Source organism: Argentina silus (assembly GCF_951799395.1).
Source record: "Argentina silus genome assembly, chromosome: 9".
NCBI classification, from domain to species: domain Eukaryota; kingdom Metazoa; phylum Chordata; class Actinopteri; order Argentiniformes; family Argentinidae; genus Argentina; species Argentina silus.
Window position 1 is genome coordinate 3,623,142 of NC_139663.1, and position 20,000 is coordinate 3,643,141.

General features: G+C 45.2%; 2 protein-coding genes across 2 annotated transcripts in view; one reads left to right on the forward strand and one right to left on the reverse strand.

Moving 5' to 3' along the window:
• Positions 1-2,543, reverse strand: part of LOC310809340 (Na(+)/H(+) exchange regulatory cofactor NHE-RF2) — a 30,421-nt gene extending 27,878 nt beyond the window's left edge. The window contains exons 1-2 of the mRNA XM_083676540.1: positions 1,863-2,543; positions 1-188 (exon numbers count right to left, since the gene is read on the reverse strand). The exon at positions 1-188 is cut by the window's left edge and continues 103 nt beyond it. Of these exons, the coding sequence (XP_083532666.1) occupies positions 1-188; positions 1,863-2,069 (395 nt within the window). The 5' untranslated portion in view covers positions 2,070-2,543. The remainder of the gene's footprint in view (positions 189-1,862) is intronic.
• A 9,691-nt stretch (positions 2,544-12,234) lies between these two features.
• On the forward strand, positions 12,235-17,841 carry LOC310809237 (uncharacterized protein; the record flags this gene model as incomplete). The annotated part of the gene is made up of 3 exons (XM_083676430.1): positions 12,235-12,501; positions 13,123-13,693; positions 16,949-17,841. The coding sequence occupies 3 exons, from the start codon at positions 12,235-12,237 to the stop codon at positions 17,839-17,841; spliced, it is 1,731 nt and encodes a 576-aa protein (XP_083532556.1).
• Positions 17,842-20,000: the final 2,159 nt, after the last annotated feature.

Consider the following 20,000-nt stretch of genomic DNA (forward strand, 5'->3'; position numbering starts at 1 on the left):
GAGGCCGGGGTTGAGGAGGCGGAGGGGGAGGCGGGGGGTGGGGAGGAGGAGGAGGAGGAGGAAGGCCCCACGCACACGGCCATCTCCTCGGTGCAGGTGAGGCGCAGGCTCCTCAGGTATTCGTCTGTCTCCCTGTCCACCACCAGCAGCCTGGTCTCCAGCTCCACTGCCTTGATGCGCTGCACCACCTGGGGGAGGAAGTGGGGGTGAGGAGTGAGGGAGAGAGGAGGACAGAGAGGGGTTGCGAAATAGGTATCATACAAGGGATTCTTTTAAGAATGCAAGATTGGCTACACTGGAGTGAAGCGGGGAGTGGGGAGGTGGGGGGGGGGGGGGCGGGTGGGAGGGGTATGTGTCATAAAGCAGCTACTAACATGACGATAACAACCGAAATCGTACGTTTTGACCTGAATTTGATCAACACAACATGATGTAAGAAAGGTGGTTAGCCTATGATGAACACAACAGTAACACTCTCTCTCTCTCTGGGCCGTACATCGTCTCCTCTGAGATGGAGATTTACGAGATTTACGACTTTGAGTGGGTCACGTTTGTCGCTAAGTCACACTCAAGACTGCTGTTTCCCGGTAAAGAGGCAGGGGTTTGGGAATGTCCAGTAAACACTCTCTTACAGACCCTCAAGGGACTAGACCCAGCAGCTCTAACGTGATTTACAGTGCAGTTGAATCTGGGGTCCAGACCCAGTGGACTACATAGGTTATCGGGGCTTCTCCTACAGAATAGTTTCCTTTAGTGAAAAGTTTCAGCAACTGATTATTGGGGGTAAAACAGAAGTAAATGAATAACGCATATACTGTACAGCTAGCATTCTGTGTCTTGTCACACTTCAGTCCAATACACATACTCATTGTGTGTGTGTGTGTGTGTGTGTGTGTGTGTGTGTGTGTGTGTGTGTTTGCCCCTTTTTATACGGTTGTGAGATATAAACACATTTGCAAGGCAGTTGTCATTGGTGACTGACTGGATGCAGTGCAGCAGCAGAATTCATTGTTCATTACACCCTAACAGGGTAGGTGTTACTTTAGTCGCAGTTGCAGAAAGACGCTGTGACTGTTACTGAACTGAACTGAAGATAAGGGGTGGGGGGGGCGAGTCTGTCTCCATAGTTGTGAGGCTGGGAAAACCATTATCTGAGCCTCCTGTCACCATTTGACAGCCAGCCAACAGACAGTGTCCCTAAGATACCAGAGTCCTTGGAAGTGAAACACTAAGCACAGATTACCCAGGTGAAGCAACCAGGGGGTGTGATGGATACAGTTTGTTTATGAAATGATGTATTGTCATCATGTATGCTCATAATGGAATTGATGAGGTCAAACATGGTTATTAGACAGGAATACTCAACAGAGTCAGTTATAACAGGGAGTAGAGGTCTGAGTTTTTCCAGTAACCTGTTGCAATATCTTGTGCTGAGAGGCACTACCAATTCTGCTTAATGTCACAGATCTTTCTAGAACTTTAGGCAAGCAGACTACACAATTTACGGTAGGCCTATAGTATAATGTTAACATGCACTTGTGCAATTAGCTGGTTTTAATGTAGGGTACTAGGCTCTCTAATGTAGACGAAGCTTTCATACAAAGTGGACATGGTGGGGTAGATCAAAGTTGATAGATGGATTATGATATGTTATATCACTGATGATTTGAATTGTTGACACTTAAGTCCAAAGTGTAATAAAAATACACATGTAATAAATGTGTAATAAAAACAGGTACGTGTGCAATCAATACATGAAAGTGTATCTAATTAAACGTCCAGTGGTCCTGACACCTGCTCATGAAAAATAAGATAATGTTGTCTCGTGACAGCATCATGTATAGTGATGCGGTTTTACTCACTTGGTGGTGCGTTTCTTTCTCCACATTTTCACCGTTCACCTCAATGACACGGTCCCCCGCACGCAACGCCGACGCTTCGGCGGGCGATGCGGGCTCCACTTTGCGAATGTACTGTCCGCTCTTTCCCTTCTCGCCGTGCAAGTGAAACCCATAGCCATTATCCCCTTTTGCCATGAGACAAAGTCGCGGTTTCAAATCGCTGGCCATTTCTCCAGCAGTCTTAAACTTTAAAACAGTTGATATTATATAATATTATTCCTAAAATAAAAAAAATGCTCACACAAAAAGACGAACGCAGACTAAACTTTCACGCTATGGTAAGCCCCATCCTCTCTTTGGATGCGTTAGGCTACTTTGTTCCAAAAGCAGCTTTCCAATACAGGCTGTTCACAAAAGGAAAACTCTACTCCACATACCCCTTTTCAAACGAAATTCCATCACAGAAGAGTGTGAAATAAGGCAACCCTTGTGAAATTAAGAAATCCATGCGATAGTGTTGCTTGGTGGCCAAGCGCTCTGCTGTCGTATGGTCTCTCCAATAATTGATAAATTAGCCGTGGCGACGGTGGGTCTTCAGTCTTTCCAGTTGACCATCCTGAGGCCTGATCGGGCTGATAAAGACCCCCCGTGCAACATCCTGCACTAAAGAGCAACAGGCGCTAACCCCTCTCCCGACCTTCATCCATAACAACCGGTTGGGGAATAAGGATTCAATTACACCACAAGCAAGGTTTCCAGTAGATTAGGGGTTGTGCGACGCAATAGCACCACCCTCAGTAAGAACAGGACGGACACTGCATCCCCAGCGCAGCGGTATGAATTGCTCTGGGGCCTCTGTCCCGTCCCAAATGTTTGCGGTCCAGTCCCATTTGCTCCAAAAACACGTAGTTGCGCGCTACAATAACGTCCTCAAGTGGTGAACTCACGAACATACACTTAAAGGGGTAGAAGAAAATAAAACATACCCTAATAATGCTAAAATGTATGTGAAAAGAAGATGTTTTAAGCTGTTTGTTTATGAAACGTATACTTAATTATTGACTGACTTAATTATGATTCGTTGGCATTGCCGCAGGTATTGATGGCAGGTTTGAATGTTTCCAAGTTTGCCAAGTTTCGTTAGAATGTTGTGAGTTTAATTTGGCCTAACCCCTCCCATGGGACATTTGTTTTTCCGGATGACAATTGTGATAACTATCTATTCTCTGTGTCAATATGCATTTCAGCCCTTCTGAGCACACCATGGAAGCATCAGAAACATTCCAGCTTGGAGTAGGGAAATGTTTTTTGGTTCATGAGAATTTAAATAAGCCACTTCAATGTAAAGTTGTTCAATAGTGTTCAATATTAAAAAAAATTGAGTTTGATATAATCTTTATTATGTATCCGTTTTGATATCACGTATATTAGTTTTAATATCAAGTTTAATACGTGAGATTTAAATGTTAAAAGTTTGATATCAAAGTACTGTAGTAGTACCTATTGTTACTGTTCCTACAGGAATGTAGGATTGTCTTTTTTAGGATTGTCTTTTTACAACGTGAATCCATCTTATAAGGAAAAAAACACAGTGCTGCTTGCTGGTCAGAGGATGTCAAGTTAGATACCACTTTATAATAACATTAATTTGTAAGCCAATTATAAACCATTGTACAATGGTTAATACTGTACACCATTGTACCATGTACAAGTGTACAGTAAACATGTTGTCCCCCACAAATGATGTAGTGCCCCTCCTTGAAATGGTGACAATCAAGTTTCATCAAAATATACATCATTTCAGCATTAAAAAAATAAATAATTCCAAACAGTATTGGAATGAGATGGCGTATGAAGTTAGAGAGAACAGACATAAATTAAGTGGTGTGGGCAGGATTCAACCCTGTACCTACATGGGCACAATTTCATAATTTTCAAGTGAATGGCCAGTCTGCCTAGGTGGTCACACTGTGAACAGTGAAAGGAGCAGTAACTTCAAGACAGCAGGGGGCAGTAGAGGAATGTCTCTTCGTCATGGCCATGGAGACTGCACAGTACATATACTGTATGTTGCCCGATGATGTAATTATAGTAATACAATATTACTGTATAATATTAAAGGTCCAGTATGTAACATTCAAGCTTTCAAATTTCTGCCTCGAATTGTACTCATAAACACAATAGCTAATGTTGACACTGCAAGTCCATTTAGGGGGGTTATATTATTATTTGCGGGGAATCTTGTCGTTTGGAACTTTGAACTGAATTTCGCTGCGGTGGCCAGAGGTGGCAGATTTCCAACAAACGTATGCCCTGCATAAGAAGAAGAAGAAGAAGAAGAAGAAGAAGAAGAAGAAGAAGAAGAAGAAGAACAACAACAACAACAACAACAACAACAACAACAACAACAACAACAACAACAACAACATCAGCACCAGGCTGCTGGAGGAGCTTTGCGCCAGCGAGATAATTCTCTGCAGGCTTTGACAGAACATGATGGAACCTCCCTCCTCAATCCATGTCCCCCCACCCCTTGTTTAATCTGAGACCCCCTACTGTCTCTGTTCATTTTCAACTCTTCAAAAAATAGAGAGAAACAATCCTAATGACAGTGGTGTTCGTGGCAGGGGATGGAGGTGGCGGGGTTTGGAGGGTTGACTCCCCTCTTTCATTGAAGCATTTCCCGCTCATCTCTCAGTCTTTGTCATTAGTCTGCTTCATTTGTACCCCCTGGAGGCAGAGAGATGGGGAAAGAGATAAGAGGAGAGTGGAGGAGAAGGGGAAGAAGAATCGTTGATGAATGAAAATCATTAGACTGTAATACTGTAAGAGAGATCCACGAAAGAGAGGAAAAGTGTTGTCAGTGACACAGCTCTCAGTGGTCAAGTTCTGAAGTAAATGTCTAACGATAACCGCAGTGCCCTCACACCTGGGTCCCTAACTGGCTGCAGAATTGAGCTGATTGTGGGCCTGGCGTGATCTGACCACTGTGAGTTCTGTGTTTTTAGCTGGCCTGTAGACCTGTAGTTTCGACCTAACAACCCGGTGCTTCACGTTTTGGCTGCAGACGTGAACTGGTCCCTGTTTCTGTGTGGATGGACTGGTTCGAGCCACTGTCACCACACTGACTGAACTCCCTAACTAAGACACCACAGCTCACCATCCTCTCAGCCTGGTCACCATCCTCTCAGCCTGGTCACCATCCTCTCAGCCTGGTCACCATCCTCTCAGCCTGGTCACCATCCTCTCAGCCTGGTCACCATCCTCTCAGCCTGGTCACCATCCTCTCAGCCTGGTCACCATACTCTCAGCCTGGTCACCATACTCTCAGCCTGGTCACCATCCTCTCAGCCTGGTCACCATCCTCTCAGCCTGGTCACCATCCTCTCAGCCTGGTCACCATCCTCTCAGCCTGGTCACCATACTCTCAGCCTGGTCACCATACTCTCAGCCTGGTCACCATACTCTCAGCCTGGTCACCATCCTCTCAGCCTGGTCACCATCCTCTCAGCCTGGTCACCATCCTCTCAGCCTGGTCACCATACTCTCAGCCTGGTCACCATACTCTCAGCCTGGTCACCATCCTCTCAGCCTGGTCACCATCCTCTCAGCCTGGTCACCATCCTCTCAGCCTGGTCACCATCCTCTCAGCCTGGTCACCATCCTCTCAGCCTGGTCACCATCCTCTCAGCCTGGTCACCATCCTCTCAGCCTGGTCACCATACTCTCAGCCTGGTCACCATACTCTCAGCCTGGTCACCATCCTCTCAGCCTGGTCACCATCCTCTCAGCCTGGTCACCATACTCTCAGCCTGGTCACCATACTCTCAGCCTGGTCACCATCCTCTCAGCCTGGTCACCATACTCTCAGCCTGGTCACCATACTCTCAGCCTGGTCACCATCCTCTCAGCCTGGTCACCATACTCTCAGCCTGGTCACCATACTCTCAGCCTGGTCACCATCCTCTCAGCCTGGTCACCATCCTCTCAGCCTGGTCACCATCCTCTCAGCCTGGTCACCATCCTCTCAGCCTGGTCACCATCCTCTCAGCCTGGTCACCATCCTCTCAGCCTGGTCACCATACTCTCAGCCTGGTCACCATACTCTCAGCCTGGTCACCATCCTCTCAGCCTGGTCACCATCCTCTCAGCCTGGTCACCATCCTCTCAGCCTGGTCACCATACTCTCAGCCTGGTCACCATCCTCTCAGCCTGGTCACCATACTCTCAGCCTGGTCACCATACTCTCTAGCCCTAACTCTCTGTTCACGAGCAGCCTGCACTGTGTGCTGCAGCGTGATCGTGGGTTGAGCGCATCTTCTGGAATAACGACTACTTGATTAGCAATCAGGTAACAATGAGATAAGAAGCAGACGCAGTGATTGCATTAGGATATCTGTATCTCCCATCATTGTCCTCTCCAGGGGACACAAATAATCCAATCAACTTTATTTCAAGCATAGTGACAAACATAAGCCATTTGACACGATAAACCATCAAATCCAGAGGATCCTATTCCATTAAAAGAGCAATTTCCAGCCACTCAGGCCAGCTATGGAAATGTACATGGAACCCATTACAGAATTTGATTTGCTCCACCAGAGCGCAATCCGGTTGATAGTTGTAAATTGATAAGTCTGCAATGACTGCATTGTCTTTTTTTTTTTTTTTTTTATGTTATTGTTTTCCCATGATGCAAACACACCCTGAGGGGAAATCATTATATTCAGCTCTGGTTTCAATTCTAATAATATGTTTCTTCTGTTGGGGGTAATACAACATACAAGAGACGTAATGACACCTGTTGAGTGATAGAGATGGGGATGATGGGGAATACACACTGGAGCCTGTTGGATGACACCAGACCTGGAGACAGGCAGCAGAGCTCAAGGACTTCAGACAAGCCTAAAACACATTCATTCATTTAATTCAATTCATGGAGGGGATAGGAACAGAGAGAGAGAGAGAGAGAGGTGGAGAGAGAGAAAAGTAGCGAGGGAGAGAGGATCAGAGGGAGAGAGACAGAGAGAGAGAGGAGAAAGGGTGGAGCAGTGAGTCAGCTTTTATCACCTTTTATTCACTCGTGACCTTTCATCTCAACCTCTCCCTTTTTTCTTTCTGTCTCTATTTCTCCCTTCTCTCTCTAATCCTCCTCCGTTGCTCTTTCTCCCTCTCTGCTGAAGAATAACTTTAGAAGTAAAGTTTGTGAGTTGCCATCAAGTCACTTTTTTATTTTTTTTAAATAACAGTCTGTCACCGAGACATCTTGCCTCTTGACAACTCCACAATGCTTATTTATAAAATGTTGACATACACATTCAATTAATCAAAATAAAGATTCATCGTTATTAGTGAGGGTGACAGGGTCGATTTCTCCACTTCTGTGTGACGAAGGAAATCAAAGTGGCAGCTTGACATTTAGAAAGTATCACTTGGTTTCTAAAACAGGGCATCTGTGAAATGATCTTTTGGTTGAAGAATCTGGCTGGCGCTTTGGGAGAAGACTCATGAATCTGTTAATATCATTCAGTAGTGACTGGAGCTGCAGTGTCAGGTTTTATCTATAGCAGTTCTGGCTGTGAGAAATACTCATGAGTAATGTTTTGTACAGTATCAGGGAGTAGCTGGTTGTTTTATTTGAAATACATCCACATTCACAGTCACACCATTGTCTTACAATAGGACTTGACTCACTGGAATGACGACACTTTTTGTAAGACACATTCACATCGGTACTGTAGTCAGTACTCTATGAAGTTGTAAGTTAAGATTACTGATTTGTCTGTATTCTTTTTTCAAAAGTCAGTTTTTCAAAAGACCCCCCCAGCAAAATGTGTTCCCCATCAGGTCCAGCTGACTCCTATGCCCTTGTATGCATGTTAGAGAGGCGAGAACATCATAACGTAATGTTACGTAATTTGAAAAAGAACATGAAAGAGACAGCATTTGTATTTGTGTATGAACAAAAGAGTGTGTGTGTGTGTGTGTGTGTGTGTGTGTGTGTGTGTGTGTGTGTGTGGTGTGTGGTGTGTGTTTGTGCGTGAGTGTGGGTGTCAGTGTGTATGTGTGTGTGTGTGTGTGTGTGTGTGTGAGAGAGAGAGAGAGAGAGAGAGAGAGAGAGATTGTGTGTGTGTGTGTGTGTGTGTGTGTGTGTGTGTGTGTGTGTGTGTGTGTGTACGTCCCACTCTCCTCCCTGCAGCTCTCCAAGGTACAGTCAGTGCAGCTAGTTAGACTGTGTTCTAGTGGTGACAGCAGCCTTCTCTGAGAGTGGCACATTATCAGGGCATAACATTACTCTCTCTCCTTCTAATCTTCACCTCACCATCCCTCGCTCCATCTCTCGCTTTATCTACGCTGCTGTCTGCGGGAGAGAAGTCTACCTCCTCTCACAGTTATTGTCATATCTGTCCATATCTCAAATTGCCAAAGGCCAAGAACAGTAAGAGAGAGAAGAAGGGCTTTAAACGGTTTTAGCCGCCATCGCCTCATAGCAATAAACATTTAAAGCAGATAGAGACTGGCAACTGCAATACTGCAGAGGGTTGTCTTGGTTGGATTCTGTTGTGCTGTTGGACTAGTATGCAAATGCACTTGAACTGGAGAAGCACCTTATCATTCCTACGATATATAGAAATAATGTACAATACATGGTAAATGTATGCAAGTATGCAACCTGGGTGAGTTTGTCAAACACAGACATATTGTCATCATGAAAGAGTCCATCTTCAACAATTGGAGGACAACAATCACATGAAGGGGGGGGGGTTACACAACAGCACACAGAGAGGGTAGGTCACACTATGGGCTAATGAACCATGGTGGGAAGTTCTCTTCTGTATGTGTATTGAAGTCATCCCCATGGGCACCATTCTCCCCGCTTAGCCCCTCATAGAAGTATAGATACTTGGCTGCAGGAGTGAGTCAGACTGCTCACAGCCTTTTGTCTCCTTTCTCTCTCTCTCTCTCTCTCTCTCTGTCTCTCTCTCTCTCTTTCTATCTCTATCTATCCTTCTCTCACAGATAGAAACTTTATGCAGAAAATGTCAGGCTGGGGGCTCATGTGACCTCTAATCCTCTCTTCCTCCCTCCCTGCCCTCTGGACTCCATTTACAGCTTCTCCTCTCTCCCTCTTCTCCTCTGCCTGCTGTACACCATTTACAGCTTCCCCTCCCTCCCTCCCTCCCTCCTCTCTTCTGCCCGCCGTACACCATTTACAGCTTCTCCTCCCTCCCTCCCTCCCTCCCTCCCTCCCTCCCTCCCTCCCTCCTCTCCTCTGCCCTCTGTACACCATTACAGCTCCCTCAACAACTAAACGGCCCTCTTCCCTCTTTTTGTTCTTTATTCTTTTCATCCTATTAGACATTGTTTTTGTGCTGAACCCTCCGGACAATTGTTAATGAGATCAAAAAGAAAAAGAAAAAGGCCTGTTGGAAGAGAGGGAAGGAGGGGAAGAAAGAAGGAGAGGGGGAGCTGTGTTATTTTGAACTAAGTTTAAATGACCATGAAAAGGAGGATACTCTCACTACTGTTGCTGTGGTGGTAGTGGTGGTTTGGAGTAGAACACCAGTTCATTGCCATGTGGACACATGCAAGATCTCAGGGTCACCCCTATCACTCTACATGAAGTTCCACTATGCCGCCCACAGGGGGAGTAAGAGAGCTTAAAGCCTTTGAAAGTCTCTGATCCCCCAGCTTCCTGCCCTATCTGTGATCAATATGTGATATTTTTCAAGACACAATGAGTGAGAATTTGATGTATGTCCATAATGTAAACTGTAAAAGCTTTATGTACCAAAACAAATCTGACCAAGAATAAGTGACATTTAGGCTGCTGTGGTGCCACTGAACGCTATACTGACCTACACCCAGCGACAGTGGTGGGTCTCTGTGCTGATATGCAGACCCAGGACGCCTGCAGGCCTGTGTATTGGTGTATCTGTACACAGAAGGAGGAATGAATGTCACGACAGGCACTGATGGCACGACAGGCAACCAGAGGAAACAGGTTGAGAAACACAGACGCATAGGGGAGAGGAGACAGGATACTGCACCTGCTGACTCGGTTCCTCAGTTTAATATGTGCTACCATGTACACCTGCATGTAGGTGTGTGGGCCAAGGTTGATAGTGGATAGTGGACAATGTGTGTGTGTGTGTGTGTGTGTCTGTGTGTGTGTGATTTATCCCTGAATGACCGTTTGTGATGTCTTTCACTAACGATTCAATTTGCTTCTCTCTCTCTCTCTCTTCTCTCTCTCTCTCTCTCTCTCTCTCTCTCTTCTCTCTGCCTCAGGACTTGGTCTGGTAATAGGGATGCATCAGTGCTTCACGGTGTGTTTTAGAACACACTCTTTCCCCATTTCAAAGTCCGTGCTGCAGGCGTGCTGCTTGAGTAAATGGTTGCCTGCTATGGACGGTAATGCTTCTCCAAACACTCTCTCGGTACGTCTGCTACAAATGGAGAGACCAGAAGCACGGAACTCTGATAGAGCAGCTTGTCGCCACGTCATTTCATTCTATAGAGACGAATAGTCCTAATAAAGGCACGAGAGAGACGAAATTGAGTTGGCTTTGGGGTCTGAAGTTTTTTGACTGCAGTTCATTTATTCCCTTATTCCCTTTAATGTGAGACTATTTGCCCAGTATCTGAATAGCAGTTATCATGCTGAAAAGCGAACCAGTCCATGGAGGTTCTATGTCTGTGTGTCAATATTCTACAAGAATTGGGCAAGAGAAACACCATGTTCAATTACTTTTAGATATCAAAGGAAGATTTGCATAAAACATAATGTTAGGATTTGTCAGTGAATCACAGAGAATATATCAAGGTACTGAGGAATGCGGTGGATGAGCAGCCCAGGTCTAATTAGAGAGGGAGGTTTGGAGCTTAGAGAGGTCTGAGAGGTCACTTTCTCTACTTCTCCTGACATTCACATGAGCTCCTGGTGGGGCTGTTGCAGACTGTGCATGCCTTCCTCTAATTTGGAACAGAGAATTAAACTCTCGCTTTTGTTTATCAAGAGGAAACGGCTCAGTCTGTGTATGTAGAGAGGGAGAGAGAGAGCGAGCGAGAGAGAGAGCGAGAGAGAAGAAGCAAAGAAGTTCTCTTCTTTATCCTACGATAGTGTCTTTTTATCCTTCATCCCACAGAGAAAGAGTGAAAGTAAAAGACATCACAAACAGTCATTCAGGGATAAATCAGAGATTCTACCTTTGTACAGTACACACACACACACACACACACACACACACACACACACACACACACACACACACACACACACACACACACACACACACACACACACACACAAGTGCCCTTCTTTATCGCATGACAGTGTCTTTTTATCCTTCGTCCCACAGAGAAAGAGTGAAAGTGAAAGACATAAAACACAAACAGTCATTCAGGGATAAATCAGAGATTCTACCTTTGTACAGTACACACACACACAAAGCCTGAACACACACACACACACACACACACACACACACACACACACACACACACACACACACGGACACACTGTGTTGCTATTGCTGTTGCTGTTGTGGTTTACATCGTTGCACTGGTCATGATTAATATATACACGGTATGCAACATGCATTAATAATTGCTGAAGGATGTCAAACTTGCTTAATTAGTATTTCAAGCTTGTGTTATTTTTTCTCATATTAGCAAACACTGTGGAGAGGAATGAAACTACAATGAAACAACATGAGAAACAATAAAGCCTTGTGTACACAGTGTGTCATACAGTATGGTGTGATACACATCCTCACCAGCATATATAGTGCTGGAATGGATAGTGCTGGAATGACTATAACATTATTTATATTACTGATAAGCAATGGTAGGCAGACTACACCCTTTTCACAAATATACCACACTGGCATCTGGGGCCACACACACACACACACACACACACACACACACACACACACACACACACACACACACACACACACACACACACACACACACACACACACACACACACACACACACACACACACACACACACACACACACACACACACACACACACCTACGACCATTCAGGGGAAGGTCTGATAAGGTAGTAGAGGGAGTGGCAGTTGAGAATTGAAAGGTGAGAGTAGCCCACACCTCACTGGGACACTGAGACAAGGGTAGGAGAAGAGTAGTAGAGTAGAGGGGAGAGAATTAGTAGAGGGAGTTACAGAATCCAAAGGCCAAAGAGATATAGAGGAACATTGTAGAAGATACTTTTTTTTTGTTGTAAGATAGAGACCAAGAACATTGCTTTTGGAGGAGGTGATAGAACAGACAGTGGTAGTACGTGTAATTGGTTTGGAGAGCAGAGGGTTAACAAACCCTGTGCTGTGCTGGCCACCCGTATCTGACAGAACTAGCCATGGTTCTACTGGACACACGGACCCTGACGGTGCCCGTCGGCATCGTCCGCATGCTGGAGGTGGTCCTCACCTGTATCTCCTTCAGCCTGGTGGCATCAATAGGCCATAGCAACTCATCCTACTGGGCCTGGTGTATGTTCACCTGGTGCTTCTGCTGCTTCTTCACCCTCCTCATCCTCATCATGGAGTTCACCAGCCTCAGCGCCAAGGTGCCCATCTCCTGGGACGACTTCACCACCGCCTTCGCCATGCTGGCCAAGCTCATGGTCCGTAACACTTTTCCTCCCATTATTTTCCATTTTCCATTTTAGACATTTAGCAGACGCTTTTATCCTAAGCGACTTACAACAAGTACATTTGTGTAAAGTAAGTGAATCATCTAAACATCAGTCATCACAAGAAAAACAAAATCTATGCTAGGTGCCCTTGGCAGTTACAATAATATGTGGAAATCAATGGGAAGCCATGTTTTACAAGCTTAAACAGTGTGGTTAAAAGATACATCTGTTGCACTATTATACAATATTGTATGACCACTGAGAGATGTTGTGAGAACAAATATTTACTAACTTACCAAATCATAGTTGACACATCTGACACTGATCACTGTATGTAAACAGGCCTGAGCCAATATTAAATGAAAGACGAATATTTCATAGTTACACATATCAACCCACTAATTAACATGCACAGTAGATTAAGTGGCAAACTGCTGAGCTGAAATGCTTCAATACACAGGGACACTGTTAAATGGTTTGCTTACCAGTGTGGGGCCTTATTGCTTCTATTTTAATCAACACTTCTAGAAACTATACTATAGGAGTGAGCATCCTTGGAGTATTTGCAATGTTTTCAAAGTGTTCATCTTACATGTTTGTTTCACCAAGGTGCTGGCTGCCTCCATCATCTACCCCACCTTCTTCGTGACCTCCAGCAACGGGAAGGGGATTGCCGCCACCGTCATTTCCTGTCTGGCCTTCATTCTGTACGCCATCGAGGTGAGCCTGATCCGCTCCAGGCCTGGGGAGATCAGCGGCTTCCTCTCCACCGTCCCCGGCCTCCTCAAGATCCTGGAGGCCTTCATCGCCTGCATCATCTTCATCTCCCTCGATCACAACCAATACAGCAGGTTCCCCGGGCTGCAGTGGTGTGTGGCCGTCTACTCCCTCTGCTTCATCTTCGCCCTCATCATCATCCTCTTCACCATCTGTCGGCTGCTGACTCTCTTCCCCTTCCCGTTCGACAAGATCCTGACGGGCTGTAACGTACTGGCGGTGATGATGTACATGACGGCGGTGGTGATATGGCCGCTCTACAGCTTCAAGAACAACCCCAGGCCCAGCGGCTGTCACCACTGCTACTGGGACAGCCTGGTGGTGGTGGCAGTCATGACCTGCCTCAACCTCATCGTTTACATCCATGACACGGTCTACTCTGTGAGACTGGTCTTCTTTGTCAGTCCAGCATAGGTCAGTAAGTCACATACAAACAGCTTCAAGACCAATAGAACAAGACCAGTGGCATCTAAATGTAAGACTGGACTTTGCTTTTATTGAAACGTAACAGGATGAAGGTCACTTAAACATGCTATATGGTAACTTGAATTCATGTTGGTCAGATGTTGCTGTGCTATCAATGAGGTTACATGCCTCCACCTAATCTTGCTTACACAGTTAAGTCAGATTTGACATAATACGACATATGAGAGCTAACATCTTAGAACATAGAACATATTAAGGTCTTGTTGACATGCGTTTGTTCCGCAGTTATAATGTAACATAACAATAAAAACGAATAGAAACGAGTTAAACTTTTCCATAGTAATGATTTTCTGGACCGCTATTCTTTTCACTACAGTATAAAACGAGAAAAAGTATATATGTCGACATGATGAAATGCTGTCGTATAAAAAGGGAAAAACAGGGTTCCATATAAAAACACTCGTCCTGTCTAGCTCTCACACACACACACACACACAATCTCTCTTTCTCTCTCTCTCTCTCTCTCTCTCTCTCTCTCTCTCCTGGCTCTGTTTGCTAAGGTGTGGCTGATACAAGCAGTACCTCTGATGGAATGTGTGGGATGTAGGGTTCTGGCCCATTTCCCTATCTCTGTTTACTGTGTGTGGAGAGGAAACGGAAAGCGATAACATTCAGCCACTCTTCGTCCATGGATGACATCACTCATGCAGCATTTGAATCCTTCACTGTGCTTTGCAATAGCAATGGTGAAAGAATTTCCCATAAGTTTACGATAGAATATCAAGTGTGCAAGTGTTTCGTACTACAGTATGTGTATGTTGATGTGGATGTGTGTGTGTGGATTTGTATGGCTACTGAATAGCTATGAGATGTCTACTTGCTAGCTAGCAAACAAACTCACCTTGATATGTGTTCTTAAGTTTGTTTTCGATGTCTTTGCTGTGGAAAGTGTATTAACTTTGGGTTTGCACAGCTCACATGTGAACACATGTGAAGTCTTTTCGGTGGAATTGGTTAGTTTCATAAATGTGCTTAAGCATGGCCAGTGTTTCTGTGACGTTTTGGTCCTGGTCTGAACTTAGTTAAATCACAACACGATTGAGTCAAGAGAGAGAGAGAGTGAGGTACAGACAAGTGGAAGATGGTCGGGTATTTTGAAGTCCAAGGGCTGGAATAATAATGAAATTCCTTTTTATTTGCTGTGTGATTTTTTTTTTTGGTATCTGAACAACATTGTCTATGATAAATGGAATTGATAGCACAGTATCTTCCATCTCATGCCATTGCATATGTAGCATTGTAGGTCGGTAACCTCATCATTTACTCTCTTGTAATCTCTCTCACTAACATTAATCTCTGTCTTCAAACAGTGTGCCCTGCATACGGTATGTAGGGTGGAGCACTCTTAGAGATAATCCTATAGGGATAAACTGCCCTGCTACACCACCTTTTTGTGTCATGAGGGGAGGTCCTCAGTACTATCATAAATAAGGAACAGGGCTTTTTTTTGGGGGGGGAATTACTGGCAGTGATGCATATACACTAATATGGGGATGACCAGTTGGTTTAATGGTTATAGCAGTATATACTGCTAAAAAAGTACATTAAGTGAACTTGATTGCAAGGAATGGACTCAATACAGAGGCAAGACAAGGTCTAGTACACACAGTACTACACTAATACATGCATTTGCATTTACATTTACATTTATGGCATTTAGCAGACGCCTTTATCCAAAGCGACTTACAACAAATACATTTATTTCAGTGAGTGAATCATCTATCCATCAGTCATCATAAGATAAAGTAATCAATGCTCAGACCAGGGGCCATAGGCAGTCACAATGCTAGAAGGACATTTTTATTAACAGGAGAGAAACTTGTACAGGGGGGTAGTGGGGGTGAAGAGGTCTCTATGGTATGGGGTAGGGTTAGTACAGGGGGGGTGGTGGGGGTGAAGAGGTCTTTAGGAGGGATCATTAAGATGTAGCCTGAAGAGATGGGTCTTCAATCTACGGTGGAAGATCGGTAGTGACTCTGCAGTCATGACAGCAGTGGGAAGCTCATTCCACCAGTGGGGCGCCAGGACAGTGAAAAGCCGTGACTGAGTAGTGCGGCTGCTGCATCCACGTAGAGGCGGCGGTGCCAGGCGGCCAGCCGAGGTGGAAGAGCGCAGTGATCGGGCAGGAGTTTGGGGGCTGACCATTGCTTGCAAGTAGGGAGGGGCTGTCCCTTTTGCCGCCCAGTAGGTGAGCACCAGGGTCTTGAATCTGATACGAGCTTCTACCGGGTATACCGGGCATTGGTATAACTCAGCAACAGCAACTGGCAAAAAGTCCTGGATTGGATTAACTGCTGCTATTCTCCCTCTGACACCACCTGGGCCTGGCTAGACCTGGTCAGCCATGTACACCACCAACTGGCACAACACGCACTTGGACACCTGGGTTCACCTTCCTACTGTGGCCTGAAGGAGGGGCTAACAGTGGACCTCAAACAACAGCTACAATCCTAATTGACGGAGGTACTGCCCGTCACGTGTAGTGGCATAATCGGCTACGCTACCCTATTTTCTTTATCAGTAGAAATAGCGAAAGTGAAGTTAGCACAAGCCTGGGTAAGGTTTCCCTGGGAAGGGGAATCTGGACCTCAGGGACTGAATGGAGATTAGGATCAGAGGTAAGGTTCATCTCCGGCCTCCAGACTCCAGAGTTCAGCATGTGTGTTGTGGGCCAACATGATAAGACAGAACCAATGGACCAATCAACGACATGAAGTCGGGTTGTAAACGGTGCAGATAAGCCCCAGAGAGGCACTGATGATGCTATGACTGAATACACGTCACTAATGAGTGTCGCTCACACGCCTGTTCAGGCTGTACGGTATGGAGAAGACTTGGATAGGGGAGAAACAGGTGTAGATTACCTCGGAAAAGCGGCTATTGTCTCAGAAAGGAACTTACTCTGCATGGGCATGAACAGAGAGAAAGGACAGGAGGAAAGAGAGGAGTGGAGATGAGAAGGTGCCACAGCAAAACGTAATCTGGTGAGCTGGCATGGAGAGAAATATAGAGACATTAGAGACTGAAACTGGGTGACACACATTTTACACAGTGACATGAACCAGACAATTACACAGTGAAAAATATAAATACTTTTACAGACAGAGAGCGAAAAAGAGAGTGGAGAGAGAAGACACAAGGAAAAATAAACGTGTGATCTCATTGGCTTCAGTGAGTTTATTATTATTATTATCAAAGACTCCTCAGTATCAGACCATGGTGAACCTGGACGTGAGGTCACTCACCCTGCCCGTGGGCGTCCTGCGGATGGTAGTGGTGGTCCTCACCTGTATCTCCTTCAGCCTGGCAGCATCAGTGGGCCATAACAACTCATCCTACTGGGCCTGGTGTATGTTCACCTGGTGCTTCTGCTGCTTCTTCACCCTCCTCATCCTCATCATGGAGTTCACCCGCCTCAGCACCAAGGTGCCCATCTCCTGGGACGACTTCACCACCGCCTTCGCCATGTTGGCCACACTCATGTGCCTGGCTGCCTCCATCATCTACCCCACCTACTTCACCTGCCCTACCTGCTACTATCAGATCGGTGCCACTGTCGTGTCTTTGCTCTGTTTTGGCGCGTATGCCGGTGAGGTGGCGCTGACCCGTGCCAGGCCTGGGGAGATCAGCGGGTTCCTGTCCACCGTACCAGGCCTCCTCAAGATCCTGGAGACCTTTGTGGCCTGCATCATCTTCACGTCGCTCGATCCAGATCGGTACTCCATGTTCCCCGGGCTGCAGTGGTGCGTGGCCGTGTACTCCCTGTGCTTCATCTTCGCCCTCCTCATCATCCTCCTCACCATCGGGAAGCTCCTCTCTCTCTTCCCCTTCTCCTTTGACAAACTGGTCACGGTCTATAACGTGTTGGCGGTGATGATGTACATGACAGCAACGGTCATCTGGCCTCTGTATAGTTTTAAAGCCAACTCCCGACCCGTTCCATGCAACCACTGCGTCTGGGACAACCTGGTTGTGGTGACGCTCATGACCATAATCAATCTCATTGTCTATATTGTGGATACTGTCTATTCAATACGCCTGGTCTTCTTTGTACATGAGGAATAGACCACATCCTCATCCTTGACTCTATCAGTGGTGGGCTGAGCTGAGACCAAAAAATTATTTTTCAACATCTTTGATGATTTTTCAACACCTTTTCCCTCAGATATTTGTAGATGTTTATGGCCACAGTGTGTTTACTCCTACGATGCTGTTTATCAAGTCTTGTTATCGATACAAGCTGTTTACCAGCTTTACCTAGTACAGTTTGCTGTAGGAAGTTTAGTTAATGATTAACAGTATCGATGTAATAAAGTATAAAGCCAAAAGTAAATAAAGTATGCCCTGAAAGTACTTTGGATTCATTTGCATCATCACATACGTGTTGGCATTAATATTTAACTTCATTTGGTCATTAGTTTTCCGTCTTGTCTATTAAATCGACTGTGTACATAACCCTTGAGAGAACTACTGGCAGAACAAATTCAAAATTCAATGAATTACAAATGAATCACTATCTGAAATGAATGTTCATCTTTTCTTTAGCTAGTGTCTGAAATGCTCTCGTTGTTTACTGGATGTCCGACAGTTAGCTTAAGGTCGATCTAACCCAGACTGTCTAAATCTGTTCAATAATGCATTTTTAAGCATATACACTTGTAGTCATAGCTACAGGACTTAGTCATTGTGAAATATTTTGGCATGCTCTTTGCCATTGTCCTGTGCCGTATGTGTCTGCCGGTTGACATGGCTGATCAAGCGAGGAAGTGGCACTGTTTTTGGGGAGATGGGGCGCTGGCAAGTACTGTATAATGTGATTTCCTATTTCTTTGTAACTTCTCCCATGCTGTTTGCCAAGGTGTGGCAGGCAGTGAGAAGTGTTAGAACAGACCAGAGTGGGGAAGGGCAACTCGAGCTCAAACAGAGAAAAGTAATGAGGAGAAGGAGTCTTTTTTCATATTCAAGTATGCTATTCTGTCAGATCCAATAGTAGACCCATCACTCTGCTATGGCAGCAATGGGACCAATGGTTCCAACTGTTGAGCTGAGTTGTTTAGCCTAACAGTGTGCTGCAGTCCATACAGTGGAAATGACCTTAACCTACGGTCAGAGACAAAGAGCAGAGCATGAGAGCTGTTATGGTACTGCAGCTATGGCAACGGCCATAGCTACGGCAACGGCCATGTGTTTTGATGAAATTAGGAAGTCCCTCCTCTTAGTATTGACCGAGGGACACACCTCAACCATGGCTTGGTCCCCTCCCACCGCAATATTGAGCAGAACAGAGACAAATGTTGGAGAGGTGTCGCCACACAACGTCAATCATAACGCCGAAGGGGGTGTGGTGATATGGGTTGCTAAGCGGTTTGTGTCATTTATATCGCAATAGTCTGACGGAGATGGACAAATTATGAATTAACTGTCATTGTAGTGAAAGATCTCCTCCATCTCATCAAATGAACAAATGGCAAGAGTGGAGCGTACATGAATAACATCCTGGAAGAGGCGGAATAACATTTATTGAAGTATTGCTAACATTTAGCTGCCATTACACAGTATTATATGAATTGTTCATGTAAAATCTGTTCATGTAACTTTCATAATTGAAATGATTGTCACATACATCACTGTCAATCTCTGTTTATTGCTGCAGCGTATATGAACAGCCATAGTAAGTATATATGCTGGGTGTGGTGAGGTTTTATGGTTGGAAACAGTCCATTACAGTGTCTGAGGACATTCTGACAGTACAAAGACTCATACATCCGGTAGTGCAGTAGGAGTAGGCCTCCCAGAAAGAGAAAGTGCAGATATATATAGTTCAAATAAAGTTTTGCTAATGGTCAACCCTTTGTCAACCTTGAAAAGGAAAACTTTGAAGACATTTCAAAGCGGTTGGTTTCTAAATGACAGTTACAAATTGACATGGTGCCCTGACAACTGGGCTGCAGCCAGGGACCAAGGTTCAGAGGCATCCAATAAATACTGATATGGTTTATAATAAGGCCAGCCACAGACTGTTTTAGGAGAACAATTGAAGCAAAATGTGGTGCTGTATTTCTCTCTGCCTATCTGTCTCTCCCCTTTCATCTCCCCTTTCGTCTTATTAACCTACGCAGGAGGAGGTGTGATGAAGAAAAAAATTCACTCTGTCTCTGTCTCAGACTCTAAAAAGCTCTCTCTCTTTCTCTCTCTCTCTCTCTCTCTCCCTCTGTCTTCCATTA